We start from the raw sequence: 22,771 nt of genomic DNA on the forward strand, positions 1-22,771 counted from the left end.
ATGCTCATATTACCCTTAACACTCAGGAAATTAAAGCAGGTTGCGACAGGTCTGTGTCAGCAATTAGTTACCCTTTGCTTATTTTAAATGAATGAAAGATAGTAAGTGACTATGTAGTATACTATGATATTTCTCAAGAGCTGACAGACTACTCCAGAAAGTTGGGCAAGGCTTCCCAGGAAATTTTTTTTTTTACATAAGGATATATGATTTAATGTTATTTCTGTTTTGTTATTTCTGTTTTTGTTGTTTTGTTTCACGTTTTCAATCTTCTTCCACAGGCTCTCCAAAAGATGCAGTACCACCCGTGATTTATTCACCCAATGATCGTGTGGTATATGAGAAAGAACCGGGTAATTATAACCGTGCCTCTGAATTTCAATTAGAGTACCTTAATTACAAAATAAAATTACAATGTCACCCAACTCAGTACAGTATCATAAACAGCTGGGGCAAAACAAAATAAAACATAAATTTAAGCTGAAATATCAGAAACCAAGTCATCTGGGGATGAGCGGGGCTATCCATCTAGAGGGCAGCTAAAGGAATTTCTGCTTTGCTAAACACCTTCTTAGTTTTCTCTCCAGTAGTCAGTGCTGCTCTTTGAAGCCAATTGGGTATTACAGAGGGCTTTGGTTTCTTGAAGCTGCAACAGGAGCACAAGGCAACCTCTAAACTGCTGATCTGCTGCAAAGACAAGGAGTGGGAATCGAGGCAGGACTTTATCATGAATGAAAATTGGTAAAGCCAATGAACTTGGATCCAGAACACCTTTTAATTCTAGTATACCTCTTATTCTCTTTCTGTTTCATGCTAACCAGAAATCATTTATACTAGATCAATGAACAGATAAATCACTCATTATATTACTCCTGTATTATATCCTTTACAATAAATCCATTCCAGATACAAGAAATATACAAAGCAATTCGCTTTAACATAGAGATATGTTTTCTTTTTATCAGTTGTGGGGCTTGAACTCAGGGCCTGGGCACTGTTCTTGAGATTTTTGTTGATTTTTTTTTCTGTCAGGGCAGCATTCTACCTTGAGACATAGCATTACATCCAGTTTTCTGGTGGTGGATTGGAAGCGTTTCACGGGCTTTCCTGCCCAGGCTAGCTTCAAACCAAGGTCTTCAGAGCTCAGCCTCTTGAGTAGTTAAGATTATAATCGTGAGCCCCAGTATCCAGTGAGGTCTGTTCTAAGTGGCCAACATAGGCAGAGAATGACTATCCAAAAAAGTATATAGATAAGTTTTCAAATATGATTTGCCTAGTAACAAGCTTGTTTCAAGATGAAGATGTCTTGGCTGGTTCTTTGACTAATGAGATTGTTACTCCATTTTCTTATAACAACCGGTGAGATGGGGAGGCTTCCTCAGCCACAAAGGGTGGCTACAAAGCTATTTAATATGTATCTTCTAAAATATTGATCAAATATATTCATGCACTAAATTGGAACAGAAGTAGAGAGCTTTTGGATTAGAAAAAAACCCTGCCAAAACCTTTTTCAACAAATCCTGACATTTTAGAACACACAGGCCTGTTTTACTTCATTATATAATTTTGTGTATTTTATTTTGGAATGAACTGTGGCACATTGTCTTACAGTAGCTAACTAGGGAATCAGACCAATGTAAGCATGAAATATGTTTTGTTCAATATAATGTTTCATTCAGTATAAACACATGAAAGTTAAAAGTTGATGGGTTGGCTTCACCTTGTAACTTGTTTATTTTCTTTTTTGATGGTTTGCTTTTAGGAGAGGAACTATTGATCCCCTGTCAGGTCTACTTTAGTTTTATAATGGATTCCCATAATGAGATTTGGTGGACCATCGATGGGAAAAAGCCTGATGATGTCACTATTGACATAACCATTAATGAAAGGTATTGTACGGACATGGGTATGCCAGGGCAACTAAACTGCCTTACTGTGATTCCTTAGATGAGTAGTAGTCAATGAGTATCACAAATGAAACAGTGTAAAGCCTTGAGATCAAGCCCTTATACTAGCACAGTACAACACAAAAAAGTAAATAATAATTGATGAAGATAACATAATATCTCAGACCTAATAATTCTGGATACTTGGGAGACTGAGATCACAATTGGATGCCAATTGGGGCAAGAAAGAAAGTTTTCTAGACCCCTTCTCAATCAAAACATGGATATGGTACCCCTTGTCTGTGATCCCAGGTATGTGGGGAACTGAGAAAATTATGACCAAAGTTACAAAGCAGCATGGGGGGAGGGGATGTGCATGAGACATCTTCTCAACAGAAGAGAGGTAGGTTGTGGAGTAGTATCCATCTATCACCTCAGCTACAGAATTAATTATAAAACTGGGGCATCATGGTCCAGTTATAGACTAGAGGGGGAAACGTAATGCTTTTAAAATCATCTGTGCTAAATTGCCTAGGGCATACCTTAGAAATAATGCACCTGCCTAGAAAGAATGTTCAAATTACAGTATTATCCCCTCCCCAAGAGTTGAATGAAAGTGGGAATATTCATCAATTTACCCATGGGACATGTGCTATATTGCTTTAAACCCAACAATGTCTTGTTTTGTTGCTAATATTCATTTGGAAGTAGATGGAATGTGTATCTTATGAAAATGAAAGGCTACAATGCAGGGTTGGACTGGGATACAACTAATTGTTTTCTTTTTCTCAATCCTAGAGTATATGCCTCTGTTTGTGCTTTTGATAATTATGTTTTGTTCTTTTATGGATGTAAACATTCATTTTCTATCTCTCTTCTCCTGAAATATGTGACCATTGTTCTTCAGATATTGGCCAAATACATCATTATTCACTAAAATTTATTTTTAATGGATGGGCCAATAATATAGCTCACCTATTCAAGTGACTACAATGTTCTATGCTTAAGTCAGCCTAATTTATAAAGAAGTCGACAAAGCAGAAAGTATGGGTCTTGCAAGAGAGATGGATTTCTCAGTAAATGAAGTACACAAGGCCAAAGAACAATCAGCTCACTGCTGCAATGAATGTAATCAACAACGATGAACTGTTGGACTGTTTTATCACCCATGTGCAAATAGGCTTCATGCTACTTGAAATCAAAAGGCACTTCTTTCCTGAGTCTACGCTTTTGCGCAGAAATTATAAAATGTGTACTCCAGATACATTTTATAGGCATAACAATGAAAGAACAGACATTTGAATATAATGTGATAAATGCAGTGACTGAGAAGGATTAGTTGTTACAGGAGTAATTAATAAGGAATTCAGTCAACTTTTGGAAATTAAGCAATATTTTTCAGATGATGTAGCACCAAGATCAAGATCTGAAGGATGAGTAGAAATTAGTTGGATAAAGGAATATGGAAACATTGTTTCTGGTAAATGAAGCATGATAAGCAAATACCCGGAGACTGGAGACTAGAAAAGCAGAGCATATTAAAGATACAAAAGGAATTATCTGAAATTGATTTTATTATTATAATTATTATTATTGTTTCTGTCTAATGGATTGATAAAATATGTGACTGGAAATTCCAAGAACAGTTAGTGGTCACTTCAGAAATTCTGCATTCATAATGATAATGATGAATGAATAATAAGGAAATTGGATTGTTTCCCACCTTTTTGTGATTGAAACACATTCTCCATGGTACAAAGAATGTGGAGAAGTGTTAAGAGAGTTACACTAAGGGTAAACCATTGAGAGTCTTAACCAAGTTTTTATGAATAATAGTAACCCTGTTCCCAAGGTTAATCTGGGCAGCATTCAGCTATATGTGAGAAGATTCTTTTTGTCTTTGGGCAAAATTGTTCAAATAATTGCAAATCTTTATCTGAAATCTGAGGCATTCGATACTTGTCTCTGTGATGTTTGGAAGTACTTCTTGTCACGAAGTTTTCTTGCTTCAAGTAGCTTCTTCTCTTTCTATATTAGAATTTAACTATGGAGATTTCAGTGTCTTAACAAAAATATTCTGCATGTGTTGAGAAAAGTTTTTGTAATCATGGGGGGGTGTCAGCAGTCATGACTATGGAATATTACTAATAGCCTGCATGAACATTTCCTAAGCCATCTTCTAATGCATGAGCATTACACTATTCAGCCCTCAGAAATTAATACAGGTTATTCTGTACTATGTAGGCATTAGCATTTTCTCCTTTTGCAAAACAGGAATGAAGATGTGAAAATATTAGTTATTTTGCCCAAAGTACGTAGTAGTAAGTGGTAAAATCTGGACTCAAATTCAAGTGGGTCTGGTCCTAGGAGATTCTTTCCATACTGGTTCAGCATCTTGCCTCAGAGTATATGCAGAGAAAGCTGTAACAAAAGGCAAATATTGGGATTTGATCTAGCATTAAGATAGTGTGTGAAGTGTTGATGGAAACAAGAATTCTCACCAAGCTTTGTTCTTTTCTGACCACTGCATCAGAGGCAACCCTGCTCTCACCTAGGTGCCCTAGGTGTGTCTGATACACACGCACACAGGGCATTGCCTTGAGTCTCATCAATGCTTTGATTTTTCTTTTCTCCATGCCTAGTGTAAGTTATTCTAAAACGGAAGATGAAACAAGAACTCAGATGTTGAACATTAAGAAAGCTACCCTTGAGGATCTCCAGCGCAACTATGTCTGTCATGCTAGAAATGCTAAAGGAGAAGTTGACAAAGCAGCCAAGGTGAAGCAGAAAGGTAATGGATGCACTCAGCAGATGAGTCTGTGAACCCCAAATGTAACCTTGTGGTTACATGTGATGAATAGGAAAACAAAAGATTGAGGAGTGAGCTCCTGTACCCTGTACAAGAGCTGGCACATAGGAATGAGTTCAAGATAAGCGAAAATTCATCAGAACAGATTTCCAGCTGTGTAAAGATGCTCTAAATACACTTTCTGATGGTAGTGGTAGCTTAGTGCTCAAATATTGCTCAAATTAACATGATTATAATAATGAGGCATAGTTTCGCATCTACATAATCATTAAAAATGAAAAATAAAGGAGCCGGGAGTTTAGCCTAATGGTAGAGTTTTTGCCTACCATGCAGGAAGACCAGGATTTGATTCCTTGAGAATCACATACATAGAAGAAAAGGCCAAAAATGGTACTGTGGCTCAAGTGGTAGAACTCTAGCCTTGAGAACGCCCAAGAGCCCAAGGACAGTGCCCAAGCCCTGAGTTCAAGGTCCAGGACAGACAATAAATAAATAAATAAATAAATAAATGAAAAATAAAGAATTCCAAGTTACAAAGGATATAACAAACCTCTCAGGCTCACATGTTATTGGTGAATTACAAAGGAGCTTTTACAAATCATTGACAGTACAGTTCAAGAATCTTAAAAATGGGCATGTCATATGATCTAATGCTTTGGGAATTTTCCTTCATAAATAGCAGAAGTAGAACTGTGTAACTGTAAGTATTCTTACAAGAATTGATGATAATGTAATATAACTAATAACTGTCTAATTGTGTGCAAGATGTTAAGTAAGTCACAAAGAATACTTATTCCCAGAAAAAGTTGTAATTTAACAATCATCACTTTCAGTCTGATCTATCAATAGTCATGCTCTTTTATATTTTGCAGTTTGTTTCTACATTTTAATATTTTTATCTTTACATAATTGCACAGTAATGAAGAGGTTTATGAATACAGAGTGTCTTGATCAATGTCACCTATTTCAACATTCTTACCCATCCTTCCCAACTACCTCTTTCCTCACTCAGATAGTTTTATAATGGACTACTCACTACAAGTGCTAAATTTATTTGAGGTGTGACCTAAAATGATGTAAAATTAATCCTGTTAATATGAATGTATTTTGTTACAATAAATAAAATGAATAAAGTGCTCTTGTGTGAGCTATCGTGCCTGAAAACAGACTAAGATTCACAGTGGGTCTCTCCCTACCCCAGAGTCCCAGATAATCTTTTTGACAATGCTTTACAATAATGCTTGACAATGCTTGGAAGAAAATAACAATGACATTCTACATACTGAAAGTACTCCAAAGTATTCTGATCCCAGTGTATTCTAGAGCTTATTTATAGTGAAACACCTCCCTCAAGATTTTCATGTTTTGCATGGGACCTGAAGCCATGTGGTGAAGTTGATGACCAAGCAGGCTGCATCCACACAGTTCTCACAACTGACAAAAAGAGAAAAAAAAAAAAACGTGGTCAGAATAGGTCTGGGAGTGTAGCTTAGGGGTAGAGTGCTTGCTTTGCATGCATGAAGCCCTGGGTTCAATTCCTCAGTACCACATACACAGAAAAAGCTGGAAGTGATACTGTGGCTCAAGGATAGAGTGCTTGTCTTGAGAAAGCTCAAGGACAGTGCCCAAGCCCTGAGTTCAAGCCCCAAGACTGGTGAAAAAAATAAAAATAAAGGTTAGATCAGATGCTAGTATAAATTGGTATATCATATCCTAAAAAATGTTAGTTCTTTTTCTTCTTGCTAAGATTTCATTAGTGGCTATTATTTGACAAGCATTTTTAGAGTCAAAATAATTATGATCAGAATCAACAAAATGATTTAGATCAGGGTCTCTTAAAAGTGATTAATATGTAGCTTAACAGTTCATAACCTCCATCTTCAGGTGGTTGGGTTGTTTTAGCTGCAGTGCTTGCATTCATATTTGACTTCTAATTTCTTAAATGGGGCTGTTCTGCATTCTCAGTCTATTATTCTCATAATTTTATAGTGTTTTCCATTGATAACACTTACCTTGATTAACAGTGTTAAATGTAAGTTACAGATACTACATGCACTCCATTTTATTCTCCAGACAATTTGAGTTTTCTAGACACTACATATTTCTCAATTTCCACATAAACAGCTGAATTTTTGGTTAGAATAATATTAATTTAACAAACATTGAAGGAGGAAATGAAGAATTAACAACATTGATATTTAATCTCACTTAGCTTTTTCTCTCGTGGCCAGTGCTCTGTGACTAGAGTAATACCAGCAGTTTCTCTATTTTCCTGGCTAACTAAAGATAAAAGTCTGAAGGATTTTTTTGCCCGGATTTGCCTTGAACTGAGATCCTCGTATCTTAGCTTTCTGACTAACTAGGAGTACTTGTGTAAGCCCCCAGTACCTGGCTTTGTAACTTTTTGAAATATTTGAACATATATCTTAGACACATACTAACGAATTTAGCCCTGCATATTCTAATTTGAGGGCTGTCATTTGTATTTTACTTTCTAATTGTCTATTGATGAACATAAAAGTTCAATTAATTGATTTTTGTGTATTGACCTGGTATTTTGGCCAGGCAAAATATAGTAATTAAATCGATAGTGTTGGGTTTTTGTTTTGTTTTGTTTTGTTTTGTGTTTTTGGTACCTAAGATGTATATCTATAGGCTTGAACTTGTCATCATAAGTAAACAGATTTTTATTTCTTCTTTTCCTAATTTTCTTTCTTTTTTTGATTGTCTGGATAATGTATAATGGGGTTAATAATATTTGTCAGGTAGTAGGTACATTACTTCTCACACATTGATACCCCTTCTCATGATTTTGTCCCCATTTCTCTCTCCCCACCACCTCCCAATCATCTTGTTTACCCCCTTTCCTTTCCTATTTCAAATAAACAAAGAAGCATATACACAATATATCAGGTACCAAAGTCAGATACAGTAACAACATGAGATTAACCATAAGGGCAAAAAAATAAAAGAGAAAAAAACGTAGTACATTAAGAACAACTATCACACAAGATAAAGTTCTTGTTTCCAATGATTATTTTAACTGTTTTTTGGCCTATGGTATAATCATCAGTAGAAGTTACTACAACCGCTGTTTTTGAATTGTTCCTAAATTTGGAGGACATGCATTCAGTTTGTACCTATAGGCTTTTCTGTAGATGCATTTTATTTGCATTAGGAGCTAACATTCTATTTTTAGTTTGCTGAGCCGTCTCTCCCTCTTTGCCCACTTTCTCCTTCCCTTCTGTCCCTCTCTCCTTCCTTCCTCCCTTTCCTTGTACTGAGTGTGTTTTGTTGAATTCTTACTTCAGTCTATTGAGAAAATCTTGGATTTTTCTTTTTTTCAACTATCCTTGTGATGATTTATAGTAATTGTTTTAAAGTGCACATCCAGTCATGCATTCTTGTACTAGCCCTCCACGCCATCATAATGTATTGACGTAAAAAGTCAATAGATAAATTGCTGCTAGACTTGATTTGTTAATGCTGTGTTACAGATTTCTGCTCACTGTAGAGGCTTTGCTCTCATCTTTCAATGTAAAGAATACTGGCTTATCAGTTTTGCTTACTATCAGGTGGTTAAACTAATGTCAGAGATTTGCTGCCTCATGAAAGGAGTTGTACATTGATTCTTTTGTTCTAATCTGAAGCACTGTACATAAAATTAGTATTTATTTCTGGTTCAGATCTTCAAAAAGAATTACTTATCTAGGCTTGGTATTTTGTTAATTGGAAAGCTTTTGATTATAAATCAGTTTTCTTCAGAAGTCTTTCAGATTTTCCATTTCTTTGTATGACTCTTGGGAATCTTTCATTCTAGGATTAAAAAAAATTATTGTAAAGGCCAGGTACAGAGCGCTTATAATTACATGATGCAGGTAATGAGTAGATTTCCTTTTGAACAGTGTCATCCCCTCATTCATTCTCTTCCAGTTTCCCTCCTCCCAACTTCCATCCCCACATAGTTGTATAGTTTATTTCCAATATAGTGTCTAGTGAGTTTTATTGCTGACTTAGTTTACACTTTGTACCACCATTTGTGTGCTTCCCCTCTCTCCAAATTGGATAAACTATTCTTCATGACAGAGGGTACAAAATTCAGAGAATGTGACAAAAGGGAATTGACCCGAGGGCAATAAAAAAGAAAGGGGTGGAACAAGCATATATCCTTGTCTTGTTCCTGATTTTTTGAGGAAGTGGTTTTCAGTTTTCCTCAGTAAATATAATGCTGGCCAGTTTTATCAGATAAAGCCTTTATTACATTGAGGAATGTTTCATGGATTCTTAACTTCTCCAGAGCTTTTATCATAAAGGAGTGTTGAATCCTGTCATATGCTTTTACTACATCTATTGAAATGATCATATGGTTGTTGTCTTTGATCCTCTTGCTCTGTTGAATTATATTAATTGACTTGCATATATATTTTTTTTTCCTTTTCTAATTTTATTTTATCAGAGTAATATACAGAGGATTACAATTATATATAAAAGGTAGTAAGTACATTTCTTCTTGAACATTGTTGCTCTTCCCATGTTTTTCTCCCACTTTCTCTTCCCCCACCCCCTCCCAAGTTCATTTCCAACATATTGCCTTGTGGATATAGCTATTATATCGGTTCACCCTTTGTCCTTTGTTTCATCATCTTATTGTTCCCCTTCCCTTACCTAACTTAAACAAGCAAATAAACATACAATACACCAGGTACCAAAGTCAAAGTAAAACAGAGGATTAAACCATAAAGTAATAAAGAGGGAAAAAGAAAAAAGAAATAACTTCACATAAAACCACCACAAACATAAACCTTTTTTTTCCAAATCTTGAAGTTCATTTTTCTTAGCATCAGCCTATTTGCTGATATGCACAAAGCTATTGAGGTACTGTAATCCACTGCTAGGACTATACTAAATATATATTAATTATTACAAATGAGGGAAACCATGGAACCCATGTATCTTTGGCACTGGCTTACCTCACTTAATATGATTTTTTCCAAGTCTTTACATTTCTTTAGAATGTGGCCATGTCACTTTTTCTGAAAGCAGCATGGAATTCCATTGTGCATTGAACCATCTTTGCATCTCTGCAATGAGTCCCATTTGATTTGATCATAGTGTATGATTTTGTTTTTGTTGTTGTTGTTAGCTGTTGAACTTGGTTGGCCAGAAAGTTTTGCATACATGTTCATCAAAGAGATGGGTCAGTAGTTTTCTTTCTTTGATGAAAATTTGCTGTTTGTGTTAAAACCGGTAGGCAATGGGTGTTATCTGCCACTTACAATTTGTGCAGCACACTAATGTGTGGGGAAGGACTCAGTAGCCTATCTAGTTTGTGGGGGCTAGCTTCTGAGCCCAACCCGAAATCATCCTCAGCTTATAGTACCTGTCCAGTTTTCTGTTTTGTTTTGTGTTTGTCTTTTTTCAGTGAGCTTTCAGGGACTTTTGGTTTTGTAATTACAAGATGCTTGATTGGTCTAGAGCAGGCTGGAATTGGCTGGAATGCTGAACTTTCCCTTGCTCACTGCGGAGGGATGGGGTTGCCTCCCCCTGGGAAGGCCTTTGGTTTTCCCTGCAGAGAGGGGAGGTGCAAGATCACATCCCTTTGCCATTTACCAAAATAACATCACTTCTGCAAGTGTTTCCATCCAGGTGCTCAGAAAGGCTCTTTGCCCCTTTCCAATATGGTGTTTGACAGCATGCTTTTCTCTGAAGTGAAGGAATGATGTCTATTGTGGGGTACTCACACTTTCTGTTGATGTTTGGACCCTTTGCGTTGTGCCAGTTGTCTCTGCATCCATCTTTGATTTTCTGTACTGTGGGCTCCCATTCCAGGTCTTTAAATTCACACTGAAAGCACGTGGGCTTTGCTGTCATGTTACCTCTGCCTCTGCCTCCCACTGCGCTACAATGGGAGCTTGATTCTGTCTTCCTATGCAGGCAGTTTATAATTTCTTTTTATGGTGTATATCTATAGAATTATAGCTTACTTGGTATGACTCTCTAGATGTGGAAAGCCTGATGAGTCCCTAAAACTCTACTGTTCTCTTTCCTCCAGATGGAATTGGTTTGCCCAGTATAAGGACTGAGAGTTATGAATCTCTCTCATACATAAGTTTTACACTTTTAAGAAATTTTGAGTTTTCATTATGATTAAGTACAAGAGACTTTCCAATTTCTTTTTGTTTCTTCTTGATTATTTAAAAATGTTACTTAATTTATTCATAGGTGTGGATGGCATTCATCATTTATTATGTTGGAAAAGTTATTTTAGAATTGACTTCAGTATGGGAGGGGAACTGGGACAAAAACATGAGAAGGGTTATCAGTGTTCAAGAAATATTGCACCCACTACCTGATGAATGTAACTGTAACCCCTCTATACATTTCCCTGACAATAAAATACAATAAAAAAATTGACTTCATGCTATTGACTGAATCCATTTTTCTTAGCACTATTTCAATTTTAGTAATTTATGTTAATAAATTCTTTAATAAAAAATGAAAAAATAAAGCAATGCTACTTTTGAAAGAGTTAGGGTTCTCTGATTTTGAATCATAAGAGAAAACTATGTGATGGATTTGAAGAACATGATTTTGCTCCACCTACACATAGTTATTGTTGAATACTGATTATAGATTTAAACCTAGTGCAATATATACTTTCCTCCAGTCATGTCCAGATCCCAATAGCTTAGAGAACTTAGGGATTCAGGAACAAGTATCATGCCTGGTACTGCATAATTGGTGCTAACTTTTCATTTCATTTTCTTATAACCAAGACATACTCATTATAAGGGTGCTGGCACTTTTGCTGATGTTGTTAGATACTGCTTGTTGTAGTGAATATTTCGTGGCATTTTAATAGGATTCAGATACTGCCATTTCATGGCATCATGTTTTGTAAAACAGTTATAGTCCATGTTTTATCTTATTCCCTTAGTGTAGTAATTTAATTATTAAAAGAGAGAGAAGCATTGAAATCTTTACATATAATGTGAGATTTCCCAATTCCCATTTAGTTCTGCCAGTATTTTTTCATGTACTTTAGAATTGCATTTTTAGTTATAGGCTTATGTCAGATTGACTTATGTTTATGATGAATTAACTCTTAGATTACAAAATGTTTGTGGGGTTCCCCTATTTTGCATGTTATATTAATTTATCCTCTGCAGCTTTCATCATTTAGTTTTTTCATGGCATATCCTTTTCTATTCTTCATCTATTTGTGACTTTGTATTTAATATATTGCTTATATATAACATAATATTGATTCTGCTTTTAACTTTAATATTTAATCCATTTACCTTTAATATAATTATGTATTGGCTTTAATTTTATTATCTTGATATCTGTTGTCTGCTTCACTGAGTCTATATTTTCTTTTTTCCTTTCTTCTTTTATAGGAATCAGTAATAGTTTACATTCTATTTTATCATTTTTGCTTATTGGTTCTGCTGTTAGGTATTTTTATTGTTTTATTTATTTTTTCTATGATGTATTAGTTTGAACTAGTTGTTTACCTTGAAGTAACTGCTTTACATATTTCTATGAGGTTATAATTGCACATATTTATTCCCCCTTTTACATTTTGTTATTATATTTTAGATTTACATATATTATAAAGTACCACATTGTATTCTTATTATTTTCTTTAAATAATTATCTTCTAATAAAGTTAACTGAGAGGGATTTTTTTTTATTTCTTTGTGTATTTTCCATGTCTGGCACTATGTATGCTTGGTTTCAATATTGTCAAAAAACAACTCTCTGATATTTCTGGGTAATGCTCTCACCTTTGTTTTATTCAATTTTTCAATTGGATTTTTAATTTTTCAAATTGAATTTTTCCGCTTTTATATTTCAACATTTACTAAGATTGTTTTTAAATGCTTAGCAGACTTGACTTATCCAGTCAGAAATTTCACTTTTCTGGATTTTATCATTAAAGTTTTGCTGATTTTGATCTTTTGCATATCTGTTCCTTATGAAGTCCATTATTGTTGTTTTTCTTCATGTTTGCCAGTATAATGATATAAACTCCAGTTTACATGGCTTGTTTGCTCTACTACATAAGCCACACCACCAGTCAGGAATTTTGCTATTTGCCTTTAGAGAGGAAATCAGGTGTTTTCTTCCTGGGCTATATAGAACCACAATTGGTTTGTTCTTAGTCTCCTGAAGAGATAAAACTACAGGAATAAGCCACAGATTCCTTCGTAACTTTCCTGATACTTTTCAAAGCAAATGTTAATGCCTCAATATTTAAGCATCTCATTATTGAGATTTTAGTCTTTAGTCATATACATTATACTTTATTCATATCCTTTATTCATATGCATTATACTTTAATAAAGTATAAGATATTGTAACTCAACTGGGTCATATGGTAACTTTTGAGAAATGACTATATGTGCATAGCGTATATATTTATTTAGAATGATTACTACACTATAAAGAATAACTCCTGGTGTTTTTCCTTCATTACTAAACACTACTACACATAACTCTCCCTCCCTTGACAGTACAAATGCTTTTCTTTTCTTTTTCAGAATATGTATTTCTTTCTAGAACTTTACATACAGATACTTATGCAAGTGTACTACTATATGTTTGCTTTTTATTCAGAAAATATTCTTGATGCTCATCCACACTTGTATCTGTTGGTCATTTTTTTCTTTAATTTGTCAAGGCATTCTTTTTGAGAGAATGTGTACATTTTGCTTATTTATTCTTTGGGTAGAGAACATTTATATTGTATGTATCTTAAGGGTATTTTTTTAAAAAGCCTCTCTGAATGTTCTCATCCAAGCACTCTTTATAAACTTTGCTTTTGCTACTAATAAGTGAATACCCATGAGTGAATAATCTAATGTCCTTTTTTCTATTTTAATAACTTCAGATGGTTACCTCAAAGTACCTTTTTCACTTTACACTTCCATCTAATGCACACTACTTGATATTGTCATGTTTGGTGTAGTAGTACTTTAGTACAGTTTTATTTTCATTTCCCTGGTGATAAATATAGTTCACTTATCCACACTTATCCATGTGCTTATTAGTCAGCTCCATGTTTTCTAATGTAACTATTAAAATAATTTCATTTTGTTGATGTATAGTTTGTGTGTGTGTGTGTGTGTGTGTGTGTGTGTGTGTGTGTGTAATGGTACTTAGGTATGAACTTTGGTCCTGAACACAGTCTCTTTGCTTTGTTGCTCAAAGGTAGTGCTCTACCAGTTCAGCCTAACCTCCACTTCCAGCTTGTTTCTTTTTCTTTTCCTTTTTTAAAAACTCAGTCAAGGGGGCCCGGAGTTTGGCCTAGTGGTAGAATGCTTGCCTAGCATGCACAAAGACCCAGGTTCGATTCCTCCATACCACATACGTAGAAAAAAAGCTGGAAGTGGTGCTGTGGTCAAGTGATGGAGCACTGGATTTTGAGGGAAAACCCAAGGACAATGCTCAGGCCCTGAGTTCAGTCACCAGAACAGGCAAAAAATTAAAAAAAAAATCAGTCAAGGAGCTTGAACTCAGGCTTATCCCTGAGCCTTTTTGCTCGACTCTAGTGCTGCACCACTTTGGTTAATTGGTGATAAGAGTCTCACAGATGTTTTTGCCTAAGTTGGCTTTGACTTGTGATCCTCAGATCTCAGCCTCCTGAGTAGATGGGGTTACAGGTGTGAGTCACTGGTCCCAGGGCACTTCCAGTTTCTTTAGCTGGTTGATTGGAGAAGAGTCTTAAGAGCTTTCCTGCCCTAGCTGGTTTCAAAGCAAGGTCCTCATATCTCATCCTCCTGAGTAGCACTTGTGACCAAGAGTTTTGCGTATTATTTTATAACTGAGTGGTTTATGGGTTTTATTTTTTGAATTACAGATTTTTTTATCCCTTTCTTTATTAGTTCTGTGGCAGATACTTGCTTTATAAATACATCTTCCCTCTGGGTCACATGTATCTTTTATGGTTTCTTTAATGAACAGATATTCCTACATTTGGTGAATTATATTTATCATTTTTTTCTTCTTTACCGAGTATCATTTTCTGTATTTTAGGTAAGTTGTAATTTGCTTACATATGTGACCTACTTTTAAATATTATTTTTTAATGACTAAATGGAATAGGAATTGAAGTTAATTTTCTTTTGTATAAATTTCCAGTGCTTTTAGTATGACTTGTTAGTTTAGCATTTTTGTTTTATTTTCACTGAATATGTAATTTTAGTGGAAAGTATTGCCTCTTTTCCTTCAGTTAAAATACTAATTAATTTAAATAAATATAAATTAAAATACCTTTTCTATACAACTAGATTGCATCTTCTTCTCCAGAACAGTTTGTCTGACATCTCTAGTTATATTTAAAAACAAGGTTTTTGAGTCTGAGTGATCTGAACTCAGTTGTCCTCCATGTGTGCTCTTAGAATTATTCAGGTCCTAGATGCTTGTTTCTTTGTTTTCTTTCTTCCATTTTATGTTGACAGTTATGGAGTTTGAACTCAGGACCTGTTCCTGAGCCTCTCTGTGCTCAAGGCTTGTGCTCTACCACTTGAGCCACAGTGCCACTTCTGGCTTTTTTTGTGTATGTGGTACTGAGCATGCTAGGTAAGCATTCCACCACTAAGCCATATTCCCAGTTCCCCATACTGACTTCTTTAGTTCAGGTTTTTACAGAGGGTTTTTTTTGTGGGTCATGGGGTTTGAACTCTGCCTGAGCACTGTCCCTCAGCTCTTCAGCTGAAGGTTAGCATCCTACCCCTGGGCCTGGGCACTGTCCCTGATCTCTTCAGCTGAAGGCTAACACCCTACCCTTGAGCCAAGCCACTTCCCATTTTTCTAGACGTTAATTGGAGGTAAGAGTCTCAGGTCTTTTCGTGCCAAGGCTGGCTTTGAACCATGATCCTCAGATCTCAGCCTCTTAAGTAGCTAGGATTACAAGCATGAGCCACCGTGCCCAGCTTTACAGAATTTTTATGAAACTTTTTCGCTGTGATACACTAGTCTATAAATTCATTCCATCACAATCATCCTGTAAATCTCTAATTTCTCTTTTTTCATATATTTTTATTGTAATCTAATTTCTCCCTTTTAAACTCAGTGCAACCATTGTCTGTTTGAGGTGATGCCACTTTTGTGCTACAACCCAAATATGTATCTTTGTGCAGTAAGCCAGTGATCATTAGCTGCATCCATTCTGTATTTTATTTTCTCACAGACAATACTTTCTTAACTATAATTAGACCATTATATATTATGGAAGGAAGGTTTGAGTCCAGTATCAATTATTCACCTAAGGAAAAGAGATGAAATCCAAAATGCAGACATTTTAACATATTACAGTAGCTAAAACAGTCACGCTTCAAGTCAGCTCAGTCACAAGTCACTTGCTTACCATCATTCAAATAGATCATTCTCTGCAATTCTGGGAAATGATTATTACCACAGTTTCAAATTTTATCCAGAAGCCCAGGCAACTTAGCAAGGGTAACATCAATTCTATACATTTGAAAGCACAAGTAGCTGGCATTTCATGGAAGGAAGGTTCCAATTATAATACTAAGGATGAGTAGATTAGATTTCCAAGGACAAACGTAATTGTCAATCTAGAACACAAAACAAGTGTAGAAGACTTAGAGCTAAGATGTTACAGTCTTTTAGTCAAGCATGATCAGATGGAAATTTGGGATTTGCTGCCAAATTTTCACTACAGAACTGTAAAAAGAAGGAATTCTGCTTAGGGAATAGCAACACTCAAATGGCTTTCTACTAGGTTAGACTATAAATGAATCAATGAGAGGAGTTCAGGAGTCTAGTTTGGTCAAATTACATCACCACTCTCTAATTAGAGATGTTTTTTGAAGGAGATTGCATCAGAGTAAAATCACTGCATCAAAGTGCCGGAGGTTGCAGAGGGGCAGACAGCAAACTGGACAGAAGGCTTCCTTTCCTGGAAGCCAATGCTGTGTTCTGCAAGGGTTTTGGAGAGCAGATAGGACATGTGACTAGTTGGTGGATTATTTATTTTAAAGGTCTAATTAGATAAGTAGCATTCTGGACTCTTTGATAACAAGAAAGCTCTGCAAATTACAATCAGCAAACATGATACATATAACTGTGTGACCCAACACACAATTTTAAAATCCCCATTAGAGATAAAATAGCCAATAGTAAAACAAATGTGGCAGAGAGAAAATTAGGAGGGTATTTCCTCTCTTGGTCACAAAGCAAGATCTGTGTTGACATTTAGAAAGTGTTCATTTCAGGCAAGTACAGCCAATGACCTTCCCTCCCCCTCTTCCATTACTACATGCCCATTCACAAAGACCAAATAACTGAGAAAATAATGAAAATAGCAATTTGTTGTTCACTTAACATGTAATGGGAAGTCTGAAATACACAGTGGCTAACTGAACTGATCTTAGTAAATTCTCAGTAATTACAGACATAGCTTCTGGTGTTTGATGATGGCATTTTCTTATTTTTTTTGCCAGTCTTGGGCTTAAGCTCAGGGCCTGAAGACTGTCCTTGGATTTTTCTCAAGGCTAGAACTCTACCACTTGAACCTCAGCACCACTTCTGGCTTTTTCTAAGTATGTGGTACATAGGAATCGAACCCGGGTCTTCGTGCATGCCAGGCAAGCACTCTACCACTAGGCCAAACTCCCGACCGACATTTTCTTATTTTAAATAACCACACTTCATGAAACCAGCAGCCAGGGTATATGGAAAGCACTTTCACATTGCCAAATCCCAGACGATGACTGAGGGAGGAATAAAACCTAGATTTGGAGAAATCTCTGATTGGTCTTTAATGAAAGAACTTAAGCTCAGCTGCAGGATATTTTCTGTTTGTTCCTTAAGACAAACAACTGTTTTTAAAGGTACTCCCCCCACACACTTACATAAGATCAATAACTGAATTTAATGTTGTTATTACACAATGGATGACTTGGAAGTTGGATACCCTCATTATCCCTTCCACTTGTGCAGGAGAGTCTTCCATGTCTTTTCTCAGCAAACACTTTTAATAGCAAAAGTTTTCAGATGGCCAAGAAGCTCTTGCTCCACACCGTTACCCTGATCACAATACCCTTTTTAAAAAATGCATTGATCACTATTTAAAATTAGCTGCCTGATTGTTACTTATTGCATTAGATTTTTCACCCCAAGAGTACACAAACCCTTTCTGTCTTCACTACCATGCCAAATAGGAGTTATCAATACAGCAATTATCAAATCAACTAATAGCTAAATTAAGCCACTCCTGCTGTAGAGCCTCAATGTTCTGCTCCTTTCTTAACTCTTAACCTGTTATCCCAAGCTCATTTAGTAATTGCTGACATAGACTGGAATACTGGAAGACTGACATATACTGGCACTAGCACTAAACAGTATTATATTTGGAAATATTTATCAATATACTAGGTGTAGGAGTATAATGGAAAAAGAGGTGTTTTTCTTCTAGAAGATTATAAATTCAGTTTGCTAGACACTAAGAATGAGTTGAGAAGTCGATTTGTAGACTAGTTACAGTATAAGAAAAATACTGTGATAAAATCATAAACAAGTGAAAAGTGGGTATTTCTACAGGCAAGTCGTAGATGACACCAATACTTTTATTCTACCAAAGCATGCACAAAATAATGACACATGTACTACAAGTTGAAAATTGAATAAGAAAGAATCTTCCTGCTAGAATTCATAACATGAGCAAAGGCAAGATTTTGAGTTTCCTTGAGGTTTTGGATCAAAGGACAATGAGAGGAAGGTGGCGGGAAGACTGCTTGTAATAATAGGCATTGTTGGGCCAGGAGTTTGGCCTAGTGGTTAAAGTGCTTGCCTAGCATGCATGAAGACCCGGGTTCGAATCCTCGGTACCACATATAGAAAAAAAGCCGGAAGTGGTGCTGAGGCTTAAGTGGTAGAGCTTTAGCCTTGAGAAAGTCCAAGGACAGTGCTCAGGCCCTGAGCTCAAGCCCAGGACTGGCAAAAATAGTAATAATAATAATAATAGGCATTGTTTACAGAGTCACTGAGTTAATATCTAATTATTAAATAATTGACACATATCTCACTGTTTGTTTGTAATAGCTTCATAACCCTCTGAAAGATATCTATAACATAAAAATATGTAGAATTATGGGAATCAGCCTCTATCGAGTTACAGCAAAGCAATTTTTAGAATCCATGGGCTATTCTGTCATAATGAACTTCCAGAACGTGATGGATGCTCTCTGTACACAATGGAAAATTGTTTAATTGAAGCCTATTTGCAAATAAAGAAAAGAAATTTCTCCCAGATTGTCACTGGAAAAGAAGATGAAATGAAAACTAAATCTAGTAGAAAGTCATTAAGATTTTTACTTATGTCAAATCCAGTAAGGAAAACCATCCCAATATCATGGACAGGCAAAGACTCTTGGAATTCTATCCCAAGAGAGAGCTCGTTGTAAAATGGAATGATAATTTTCAAAACTATGTTTGAGCTTGTTACAGTAGTGCATGGCCATAATCCCAGCACTCAGAAAATTGAGGCAAGAAGAATGCAAAATTGATTTAGCCTGAATTGCATAGAAAAAGTCTGTCTCAGAAAGTAAAATTTACAAAAAAAATGTCTATATATATTTTTTTTCTTCAGTCCTGAGGCTTGCACTCAGGGCCTTGGCACTGCCCTTGGACACTTTTTGCTCAAGGCTAGCATTCTGCCACTTGAGTCAGTTCCCACCTTTTTCTTAATATTTCCTACCAAGGAATTTAACCCAGGGCTTCATGCATGCTAGCCAAGCATGCTTACCACTAGGCTCCACTCCCAGCCCAAAATAAAATATTCTTAAAAGTGTTCAACGATATGTACATATATATCGAGTGGAATTAGATAACATTCTCAATCCTCCCCAATGTCAAGGTCGTCCTAGTGTAAATTGTGTATTAGAAGCTTCTCTAAATCACTGAAAAGTTAATATATCAAGAGCTGAAATTGGCAAACAAATAAACCAAAATGAAGTATTAAAAAATAGTGTCACGTTACCTCTGTTCACATATGAAAGCCAGATACAAGGTTTGGCTGCTGGGGTCCTCTAGCTGTTTGCAGGGTGATAGTCATTGTGCCCATTGTGTAGCAACTAATTCTGTGTTCCTGTGTTTGCCTGGTTTGTTTTTCACTCCAGTGGTGCCTCCAAGATACACAGTGGAACTGGCATGTGGATTTGGGGCCACTGTCCTGCTCGTGGTAGTTCTCATTGTTGTTTACCATGTTTACTGGCTGGAAATGGTCCTGTTTTACCGGGCTCATTTTGGAACAGATGAAACCATTCTAGGTAAGTAATGGAAGTTTACTTCAAATCCCTTCCTGTTATTGACACTCACTTTTTTTGAAATCTGGACTAATGAGGAAAATTTAATCAAATCACCTTTTACTTTACCTCTTATTATGAAATTATTTTTCCAATCTGTTTTGTTCTCCCAACTTAGAATATGTGATTTAGCTATATAAAGAGTCTACTATTAATGGAAAGTATTGTATAGACCACGAATGAAACTGAAAAGTTTTTAATGACCATGTTAAAACAAAGATAAAGTGATCTCACTTAGTTTGTCCATGTTTATATCTCAGCATGTAGTTGATTTTTTTTAAAGTAGTGATATATTTTAGACATTTGGGTACCAAATGACTTAAAATTCAAAATAAATTACATTTTACATCTCAGTTTGGACATGCTTTGTTTCCAATGGTCAATAGCAATGCATGATTCATGGCAGCACTCTTGGAAAGTATGGATTTACATTTTGCTTGAGGAATGACCAATGAAATAGCAGCAACCTAGCCCTGAAGCTGATGAGAAGAGAAATATTGGACCTAGACCTTCTCAAATCATAATCAACAACCATATTCCCAAGAGATTTGTGAGCACATTCAAGTTCAAGAAACACAGATCTAAGAAAAAAAAAAAGAGCCTTGCAATTGGAATGCAGCCTTGAAACTATGCAAATTCTCATGCTCACCCCAAACAGATTCTGTTTCTTTAACCTTTGCCTTAATTCGCATTTTTAATCACTTGTCACTTTTATAGTTAGACAGAAACACCCAACAACTACTGAATCTAAGTAGATGTAATTATAATTCTTTTCATGTATAATTCAGATAGTTTCATAAATCTAGCTCAATTTATAACTTTAGTATATTAATGAATGATATGTCAGGACAAGAAGTAGAAATTTTCTGAGTATCGTTAACTGCCAGCACCTACTATTTAAATCATTTCTCTGTTAATTCACAACTGAGTGAACCAAAGTTTCATCTTTTGTCTACTATAGATTCAACACAGTGAGGAAAAAATAAATTAAATAAAATAAAAACAGAACATGTTAGGTAAAATTTAAATTCTGGGGCTAGGAGTTTGGCCTAGTTTTAGAGTGATTGCTTAGCATGCATGAAGACCAGGTTCAATTCCTCAGTACCACATACACAGAAAAAGCTGGAAATGATGCCTGAGAAAGTTCAAGGACAGTGCTCAGGCCCTACGCGCAAGCCCAGGACTGGGAAAACAACAACAACCACAACAATAAAAAAAAAAAAACTTTAAATTCTGGTAGTCATTTGATAATGTCACAAATAAAAATCACCTTGGGATCTGTCCCATCATTCATGTAAAAAAAAATGCTCCAGTTAGACATAAGGGGAAGAAAAAATGAATAGTTTGAGAAACTGACCTAACTTTTATTGAATCTATGTTCCTTTTGCTAGATGGGAAGGAATATGATATTTATGTATCCTATGCAAGGAATGCTGAAGAAGAGGAATTTGTGTTGCTGACCCTCCGAGGAGTTTTGGAGAATGAATTTGGTTACAAGCTGTGTATCTTTGATCGGGACAGCCTGCCTGGGGGAAGTAGGTATTTCACATGGGTTCAAATGATGCTACTGTGAAGAGCAAAAGGATCCTTATCTTTGAATCATGCATGCCGTTCTATATTGGCAGATCTGGGTATTTAAAGAACAATTCTTTGATTGATTGATAGAGACTCCTTTTAGAAATGCTAGTCAAACTCAGTTTATGGCACTTTACTTATTTCCTTTGGAATTTTAAGAAATCCATATCAGCTAGAAGTGGTGCACAATTTTCTCTATTTAAGTGCTGCAGTTTTAGAAGTCTTATTTATTTGCGTTTAGAACTTTAGATGGTTGGGTGGAGACATGAGAAAGGATATCAATGTATGTGAAGTAATGCACCTTCTATCTGGTGAATATAATGTAACCCTTCTATTAATTACAATAAAAATATGTTAAAAATAATTTTAGAAGGTCTACACTGGTTTTCCAGAATATTTTCTTAGAAAGACTATGGAGATAGTACTGTGGCTCAGTCATAGAGCACTAGCCTTAAGCTGAAAAGCACAGGGATAGGGCCCAGGCCCAGAGTTCAAACAACATGATCAACCAATGAAACATTAAAAAAAAAAAAAAACATTTCATGCAAAGTCTGAAGTTTACTCGGTTTTACCTAAACTGATTTGCAGAAGAGATTGCCTAGACTTTTCCATGGTGCTATTCACTAATAACAGAATATTTCTCTTTGGCCTTGCTCATTTCCTTTTCCTTGTATTTATTTTTTAGCAAACTAATACTACTCAAATTTCACCTTCTGTTGGACCTGCTTTCTCTTTTCTATCAATGTTCATATTTGAGATTTAGTATATATTTTTTTTCACAAAGACAGCATATTCTGGTAGGATTAAAAGGAAAAGTGACAGTGGCTAAATAATTTAAAATCAAGGTACGTCTGTTCTCTTCATGTGTAAACATAGTGCAAAAAAGAATGGATCATTTGAGTAATTACTCACATAAACACATAAGAAACATTTGCTTACAAATGTTTTAAATCTGTGTCCCACTTCTAATTTTAAGCATGACACACTGATTTTCTTCCTTGACAAGCCTCTATATAGTCATCATTTGCTTAATGCTGGGTTTAAAATATTTTACAAAACTTGAAAGAGAATATTCTTCAAATTTTATTCTTACTTTCAATTGGTTATCTTATCTCCCCCATATATCACTCCCAAACTCAAAACTGCCAGTGTCAAGAAGATTTTTT

General features: G+C 35.6%; 1 protein-coding gene and 1 long non-coding RNA gene across 5 annotated transcripts in view; one reads left to right on the top strand and one right to left on the bottom strand.

The window, feature by feature from the left end:
• LOC150069107 (uncharacterized) overlaps nucleotides 1–19,790 on the bottom strand; it is a 75,158-nt gene extending 55,368 nt beyond the window's left edge. The window contains exon 1 of the long non-coding RNA XR_016537422.1: nucleotides 19,706–19,790. This is a non-coding gene — a long non-coding RNA (uncharacterized LOC150069107). The remainder of the gene's footprint in view (nucleotides 1–19,705) is intronic.
• Il1rap (interleukin 1 receptor accessory protein) overlaps nucleotides 1–22,771 on the top strand; it is a 135,129-nt gene that overhangs the window by 97,086 nt on the left and 15,272 nt on the right. For all 4 annotated transcript variants that reach the window (XR_016537421.1, XM_090343876.1, XM_090343889.1 and 1 more), the window contains exons 6-10: nucleotides 282–353; nucleotides 1,763–1,889; nucleotides 4,529–4,677; nucleotides 19,845–19,994; nucleotides 21,422–21,565. Coding sequence is in view for 3 of the 4 variants with exons in the window: in XM_090343876.1 (XP_090200002.1) it covers nucleotides 282–353; nucleotides 1,763–1,889; nucleotides 4,529–4,677; nucleotides 19,845–19,994; nucleotides 21,422–21,565 (642 nt within the window). In the remaining variant the exon portion in view is untranslated. The remainder of the gene's footprint in view (nucleotides 1–281; nucleotides 354–1,762; nucleotides 1,890–4,528; nucleotides 4,678–19,844; nucleotides 19,995–21,421; nucleotides 21,566–22,771) is intronic.

This window comes from Megascapheus bottae, chromosome 1 (assembly GCF_031878675.1).
Source record: "Megascapheus bottae isolate mThoBot1 chromosome 1, mThoBot2.hap1, whole genome shotgun sequence".
Lineage (NCBI taxonomy): Eukaryota > Metazoa > Chordata > Mammalia > Rodentia > Geomyidae > Megascapheus > Megascapheus bottae.